We start from the raw sequence: 8,118 nt of genomic DNA on the forward strand, positions 1-8,118 counted from the left end.
GCTCATTTATATGTATGGAATATTCAGGTTTTTAATGTGCTCTGCATCTATGAACAAAAAGCTTGTTCACACATATTTATCCATAAAATAGAGAAAAATAAAGCATCTACTTGGAAATGATTTACCAAAAGGTTATATATTCAGCATTTATTTTCATAAAATATTTTGCCACTTATCTCTGTCCAATCTCAGCATCCAGACTCTTAGCAGGATACCATTGGCGTTCCTAGGTTGCAATGTGCTTCATCTAACACTTACGGGATCAGTGCAGTGAACCTGCTGCATTACAGCACATCTGCAGAAGTAGCCGCACTCAGTGTACAAATCGAGCAGGCTCTGAAAAACGTGGCACTGCCAAAGTGAAGCTACGGGGTTCTTGCTGTCTTCAAAATAAAAGATGATTCTTATATTGTTCGAGAGAAGATTACTGCCAAAGACAAACTAGTTTTCTGAGCTCTGTCCTCTGATAAGCATGTACTGCAGTCCTGCTTATCAGTAGTTAGTCCACATGAATACTAACCACTGAGGGTAGCTCTAGCTACCTGCCAAGTGCTGTCTTTAGGCTTTCTGTTAATCCTCACACCAACCCCTCATCAGAGCTGAGGAGACTGAGGCACAGCGAGGCTAAGAAACTTGCCCAGGGTTAAGTTAGGAAGCAGCCGGACTGGGGCTGGGGGACCTGGGTGGGAGGAGCTGGCTCTAGCTACCTCCTTTCTGCAGACCAGGCTGTGTGACAGGCCTTGGGAGTAGAATGATATCAGAGATGCAGTTCCTTGAGAAGTGGAGAAACACATCCATCACCGTGGAGCTGGAACATGGAGGGCCAGTTGTCTGTTTAAGTCTAAAGGAGCAACATTGTGAAGACTAACCTAAAACTGTTAAGAAAGACTATCAGGAAAATTTCCCTTTCATAGGTATTAATTCCTGGAAAATGGTCCGAAAGAGCTGATTGCCTATGGCAATGATGTGAATATAGAGAAAGGCATAGAGAAACAGGCAGGTGTGGCCTTAGGATGAAAACAGAACTGAAGGCTGTAATGTCAGGTTGCCTGGGGATCACAGGTGAGGCAGCTGGATCCCCACAAAGAATTGCACGCGAAAGAACCTAGCAAGTCTGGAGCTTGGTGGACAATCAAATAAACAGTGATTACTGGATAGGAAACACTTAGAGAAAGAGTCCTGTGTTGGAAACAGGCCTGGAGTGATCTGCCCACCTCGGCCTCCCGAGGTGCTGGGATTGCAGATGGAGTCTCGCTCACTCAATGCTCAATGTTGCTCAGGCTGGAGTGCAGTGGCATGATCTCAGCTCGCTACAACCTCCACCTCCCAGCCGCCTGCCTTGGCCTCCTAAAGTGCTAAGATTACAGGCTCTGCCCTGCCGCCACCCAGTCTAGGAAGTGAGGAGCGTCTCTGCCTGGCCGCCCTGTCAGGGAGAAGAGGAGCGCCTCTGCCTGGCCGCCCAACGTCTGGGAAGTGAGGAGCGCCTCTGCCCGGCCGCCCCGTCTGGGTGATGAGGAGCACCTCTGTCTGGCCGCCCTGTCTGGGAGATGAGGAGCACCTCTGTCCGGCCGCCCCATCTGGGAGGTGAGGAGTGCCTCTGCCTGGCCTCCCAACATCTGGGAAGTGAGGAACGCCTCTGCCCGGCTGCCCCATCTGGGAGATGAGCGCCTCTGTCCGGCCGCCCTGTCTGGGAGATGAGGAGCACCTCTGTCTGGCCGCCCCATCTGGGAGGTGAGGAGCGCCTCTGCCTGGCCACCACCTCATCTGGGAGGAAGTGAGGAGCACCTCTGCCCGGCCGCCCCATCTGGGAGGTGAGAAGCGCCTCTGCCTGGCTGCCACCCAGTCTGGGAGGAAGTGAGGAGCGCCTCTGCCCGGCCACCCCATCTGGGAGGTGAGGGGCGTCTCTGCCCGGCCGCCCCATCTGGGAAGTGAGGAGCACCTCTGCCTGGCTGCCACCCCGTCTGGGAGGAAGTGAGGAGCGCCTCTGCCTGGCTGCCCCATCTGGGAAGTGAGGAGCGCCTCTGCCTGGCAGCCCATCGTCTGGGAGGTGAGGAGCACCTCTGCCCGGCCGCCCCGTTTGGGAATTGAGGAGCGCCTCTGCCCGGCAGCCCCATCTGGGAGGTGAGGAGAGCCTCTGCCTGGCTGCCACCCTGTCTGGGAGGAAGTGAGGAGCGCCTCTGCCCGGCTGCCCCATCTGGGAAGTGAGGAGCGCCTCTGCCCGGCCGCCCCGTCTGGGAAGTGAGGAGCGCCTCTGCCCGGCCGCCCATCATCTGGGAGGTGAGGAGCGCCTCTGCCCAGCCACCTCGTCTGGGAAGTGAGGAGTGCCTCTGCCTGGTAGCCCCATCTGGGAGGTAAGGAGCGCCTCTGCCCGGCCGCCCCGTCTGGGAGATGAGCACCTCTGTCCGGCCACCCTGTCTGGGAGATGAGGAGCACCTCTGTCTGGCCGCCCCGTCTGGGAGGTGAGGAGCGCCTCTGCCTGGCCACCACCTCATCTGGGAGGAAGTGAGGAGCACCTCTGCCCAGCCGCCCCATCTGGGAAGTGAGGAGCGCCTCTGCCCGGCCACCCCATCTGGGAAGTGAGGAGCACCTCTGCCCGGCCGCCCATCGTCTGGGAGGTGAGGAGCGCCTCTGCCCAGCCACCCTGTCTGGGAAGTGAGGAGTGCCTCTGCCTGGCAGCCCCGTCTGGGAGGTGAGGAGCACCTCTGCCTGGCTGCCACCCCATCTGGGAGGAAGTGAGGAGCGCCTCTGCCCGGCTGCCCCGTCTGGGAAGTGAGGAGCGCCTCTGCCTGGCCGCCCCGTCTGGGAAGTGAGGAGCGCCTCTGCCCGGCCACCCCGTCTGGGAAGTGAGGAGCGCCTCTACTCGGCCACCCATCTTCTGGGATGTGAGGAGCGCCTCTGCCCGGCTGCCCCGTCTGGGATGTGAGGAGTGCCTCTACCCGGCCACCCATTGTCTGGGATGTGAGGAGCGCCTCTGCCCGGCCTCCCCATCTGGGAAGTGAGGAGCCCCTCTGCCCAGTCGCCCTGTCTGGGAGGTGAGGAGTGCCTCTGCCCAGCTGCCCTGTCTGGGAGGTGTACCCAACAGCTCCGAAGAGACAGCGACCATCAGGAGCGGGCCATGAGGTCGATGGTGGTTTTGTTGAAAAGAAGGGGGGGAAGTGTGGGGAAAGGAAGGAGAGATCAGATTGTTGCTGTGTCTGTGTAGAAAGAGGTGGGCATAGGAGACTCCATTTTGTTCTGACTAGGAGAAATTCTTCTGCCTTGGGATGCTGTTGATCTATGGCCTTTCCCCCAGCCCCCTGCTCTCTGAAACATGTGCTGTGTCAACTCAGGGTTAAATGGATTAAGGGCGGTGCAAGATGTGCTCTGTTAAACAGATACTTGAAGGCAGCATGCTCTTTAAGAGTCATCACCACTCCCTAATCTCAAGTACCCAGGGACACAAACACTGCAGAAGGCCACAGGGACCTCTGCCTAGGAAAACCAGAGACCTTTGTTCATGTGTTTATCTCCTGACCTTCTCTCCACTATTATCCTATGACCCTCCCATATCCCCCTCTCCGAGAAACACCCAAGAATCATCAATAAATACTTCATAAAAAAAAAATTTTCTGGAATTCACATTTTAAAAGTAAAAAACCAAACAGGTGAATTTAACTTTTATTTAACTCAATATATCTAAAATACCAAATATCATTTCAATATATAATAAATATAAAATTACTAGATTATTTTACAGTTTTTGGTCTTATGGCTTTGAAACGTGGTGTGTAATTTAAGCTTATAGCACATCTCAATTTGGACTATCGCATTTCAAGGCTCAATAGTCACCTGTCATTAATGGCTACTGTGTTGGGCATTAAAAGTCTAAGAACTTGTCTTCTGTAGTTTTCCTACATAGGGAGATAATTTCTGGGCAGTCTGTTGTCAGTATATGGCCCTTTGAAAATGATGCCTAGTTGTTATTGAAACAGAATAAATTGGCCATTGGGCATTTGGTACCAAAAAAAGGAAAAAAAAAAGAGATTACTCTATACAGGCATTGGGGGCTAAGCAGTGAAAAAAATCTAAGCACCTACACTCAAGGAGTTTATAGTCAAAGTGACTGAAATACAAATAAACTAGCAGTTCTAACAGTGAGAAAAGCTTAGGGTTCTGAGAGTGGGGGAGTGATGAAAAAATGCGTATCATATGATAGGTGCACAATCAATACTTAAATGAATTTATGTGTTGTAAAAATGATCAATAAATTGAATCAACAAGACACCAGGCCCCTTCCTGCCACAGAATAAAACAAAAAACAAAAAACAAAAAAACACAAAACAAAACAAAACAAAAAACAGTCAAAACAGTCAGGAGGTTTCTTGAGTCTCCTGATATCATCAGCTCGATGAAATGGTACAGGTCTCAGGTGACACTGGACGGGAAGTGTTTGTGGTCTCAGAGAATCATCAACTGGAGAAGGTGGAAGGGGTGTGAAAAAACACTCGGGAGGTTCCTTGGGTCTCCTAAAATCATCAGCTTGAGGAAATGCTACAGGTCCCAGGCGACGCTCAAAGGGAGGTGCCTGTGGTGTGAGAAAATCATCAACTGGAGAAGGTGGAAGGGGTACCAGGAGACACTCGGGAGGTGTCTTCAGGCTCAGAGAATCATCAACTGGAGAAGGTGGAAGGGGTGCGGAAAGACACTCGGGAGGTTCCTTGGGTCTCCTAAAATCATCAGCTCAAGGAAATGCTACAGGTCCCAGGCGACGACGCTTGATGGGAGGTGCCTGTGGTGTGAGAAAATCATCAACTGGAGGTGGAAGGGGTACCAGAAGACACTCGGGAGGTGTCTTCAGGCTCAGAGAATCATCAACTGGAGAAGGTGGAAGGCGTGCAAAAAAACAGTCAGGAGGTTCCTTGGGTCTCCTAAAATCATCAGCTCGAGGAAATGCTACAAGTCCCAGGCGACGACGCTTGATAGGAGGTGCCTGTGGTGTGAGAAAATCATCAACTGGAGAAGGTGGAAGGGGTACAAGAAGACACTCGGGAGGTGTCTTCAGGCTCAGAGAATCATCAACTGGAGAAGGTGGAAGGGGTGCACAAAAACAGTCAGGAGGTTCCTTGGGTCTCCTAAAATCATCAGCTCGAGGAAATGCTACAGGTCCCAGGCGACGACGCTTGATGGGAGGTGCCTGTGGTGTGAGAAAATCATCAACTGGAGGTGGAAGGGGTACCAGAAGACACTCAGGAGGTGTCTTCAGGCTCAGAGAATCATCAACTGGAGAAGGTGGAAGGGGTGCACAAAAACAGTCAGGAGGTTCCTTGGGTCTCCTAAAATCATCAGCTCGAGGAAATGCTACAGGTCCCAGGCGATGACGCTTGATGGGAGGTGCCTGTGGTGTGAGAAAATCATCAACTGGAGAAGGTGGAAGGGGTACCAGAAGACACTTGGGAGGTGTCTTCAGGCTCAGAGAATCATCAACTGGAGAAGGGGAAATTGGTATGAAAAGACCCTCGGGAGGTGTCTTGAGTCTCAGAAAATCATCAGCTCGAGGAAGTGGATCAGGTCCCAGGGCACACTTGTCTTGAGGTGTCTCTCTTCTCAGAAAATCATCAGTTGTAGAATGTGGTTGAGGTCCTAGTGGACACTGTAGTCGAGAGAGAGTCAGCGGTCTCAGACATCCTTTAACTGATGGACGTGGTTGACCTCTCAGATCACACTGAATAGGAGGACGTGGCTTGCGGCCTATCCTTTTTCTTAAAGTTTCAGCTGGGAGGTAGGGCCGGTAGCGCAATCCTGAGGAATGATGGTGCTCCACTGCCACCATCCTTACCTGTAGGGCCAAAGGAGGAAATATTTTCACACATATTCATTTGATGGACAAAATTACCACCACCAACACAGGCTGCATCTTCTGTTGCTGGTGATAGATTTTTGCACCTTTCCACCCTCCATGTTTCAAAATAGCAGTATCAGTGTCATAATATCACCCTTCCACTGAGTACTGCCCACAGCTGGGGAGTAAAGAAAAGTCATTGGGACACACTGTTGTCTCCACATGTCACTGTGTCTGTTTGCAAATGTAGGCAGGCTGGGGACCTGCCCCAGGGAAGACAGAGTCATGACAGAGTCATAACAGATTAACAAAGAAGCATGTTTGAGACACAGGAGTGTCTATGTCTATCCTCATTCCTCCCTCACAGCCAGCACCAGAGCATGTTTCTTGCACCAGGTCAACAGAGAGTAAGAGAGGCATGAAAAGCCCATTGTCCACACATGTTGCAGCTTCTTTTTGGAGAATGTTTTCCAGGCCTTTTATGTTCTGTCTCTGATTCTCAGAACTCTGCAAGGTCAATGTGACCACCCTGCTCCAAATCTAAGAAAACAGAGGTTTCCAGAGGAAGGAGAAATTGTGCCCAGGGTCACACAGCTTGCAAGAGGCAGAGTGGAAGTAGATTCCAGCTCTGCCTGCGGGACCCTCTCATTTCCCCTCTGTTTCCCTTCTTGACAAAGGATCTTCTTCACTCTGGAGGTGCCACCCATGAGAACAAAGAGCTCTGGAGAGATGTGGATTCCTGAAGAGCTTCAGGGGAGCTGGGAGAGGGATTTCTGACAGAACAATCTTACCTCAAGAAGTCAGTTAGACATGGCTGTAATATTTCTTTTCACTCCCAGGTAATACCAAATTGTAAGTGCACTAGGACATAAAGAATACTTTTTTCCATGGAAAAATGAGGTGAGAATTCTATACAAAGCAAGTTTGAAAACTGTGTTTCACTTCAAGTGTACAAGTCCCATCATGTGTAATCATAGGACTCGGCAGCTTTTCAAGGTACAGAGGCCACAGAAGAACCAGCTTAGCTGAGCATCATTTAAGGCCTTCATTTGGAATTGTCCCTGTAGGTAATAAGTTACATTCACTCTTCACTAATTTACAGTCAGGGCCTATTTGCTATTACAAATATGGAACCTCTGACACTTAAAATATTAGATCAGGGGCCCCATTGGGTGGGTATGAAGGTGTTTTTCACAACACGGTTACCAACAGGGATGGGACTGTGATGAACTATGGAATTGGCCTTGTCAAAGAGCATTCAAAATTGCACAAAGCACAAATTAATGTTAGATTAATGCGTTTTCACTATTTTCACTTCTGGGAATACAGCAGATATTTCAAACGTTAATCACCTACATTATAGCAGAATGCAAACAAAATCACAGCAAAAGAAAATCCCACATATTTCGGAAATGAGACCCCACAACATCTTGGGTAAGGTGGATCAGTCAGAGTTCACTGCGCCATGAGACCTACAGTACTGGAGGTCAGTGGTGCCTCCTCATGTTATTTCTGGAAACAGAACAGTAAAAGCCCTTCAGCCCTTGGTCCCTGAGCTTTTATGGATTCTGGAGGTGCCACCAACGATGATCAGCTGGGAATGGAGAAGCCTGAAAGCTCATGGAGAAGATTTTGCTTCTCAAGAAGTTGAAACAGAAAAGACACCACAGAACCCACAGAGCAGAGGCCAGGCCAGGAGAGGGCGTTGTCGGAAAAGACCAAAGTGTCCTGATATAAGAAGAGTGAAAACGTCCCCAGCATTTACCTTTTTCTTCTCTGTGTTTTCAGCTGGGACGCCGTTGCTGTTCCTCATGGGAACCGAATGAGGTCCTGAATCTGCTAAGGGCCAGAGAAGGGAATGGGGCTAAATCTGGCTTGCATGTTCTGTGCAGAATAAGAAACCCTCCACACCCTCCGCTGCCATCTCACTCTCTGCCACACAGGTCCCTTACCAGAGGCACAGGGTTTATTGACCACATGCCTCAGAGGACTCTGGAGCCCTCTGGAGCCTCATCCTTGAGGAAGATACCACAGAGCCCTGGTCCAGGGGTATTCTTAACTCTCAACAGGCTGTGAACAGGTCGGGCTCTAACCAGCTGGAAATGAGCTCTAAATCAGTACATATCAGAGGAAATCACTCATCATGTGAGCACAGACTCAAAATTAAAATAGGAACAGCCATGGTTGGAAGAATATCAATAAACCCTGGACAGGAACAGCACTGCTCCTCTTCTTCAAGCCATAGGGACATTTAAAATTCTGTGGATTCATAGTTAATCTAACTTTCATACCTGGCCAGG

General features: G+C 50.3%; 1 protein-coding gene across 8 annotated transcripts in view; it reads right to left on the reverse strand.

Annotated features, from left to right (window-relative positions):
• Positions 1–3,645: 3,645 nt before the first annotated feature.
• The window catches only part of LOC129011630 (nuclear pore complex-interacting protein family member A7-like), an 18,446-nt gene continuing 13,973 nt past the window's right edge, over positions 3,646–8,118 (reverse strand). For 4 of the 8 annotated variants that reach the window (XM_054446779.2, XM_054446776.2, XM_054446774.2 and 1 more), the window contains 2 exons: positions 7,584–7,654; positions 3,646–5,815 (listed from right to left, as the gene is read on the reverse strand). In XM_054446779.2, coding sequence (XP_054302754.1) covers positions 4,721–5,815; positions 7,584–7,654 — 1,166 coding nt within the window. In that variant the 3' untranslated portion in view covers positions 3,646–4,720. Of the gene's footprint in view, positions 5,816–7,583; positions 7,658–8,118 lie in introns of all 8 variants that reach the window. The other 4 variants (XM_054446778.2, XM_054446775.2, XM_054446773.2 and 1 more) reach the window with 2 other exon arrangements.

This window comes from Pongo pygmaeus, chromosome 14 (genome assembly GCF_028885625.2).
Source record: "Pongo pygmaeus isolate AG05252 chromosome 14, NHGRI_mPonPyg2-v2.0_pri, whole genome shotgun sequence".
NCBI lineage: Eukaryota > Metazoa > Chordata > Mammalia > Primates > Hominidae > Pongo > Pongo pygmaeus.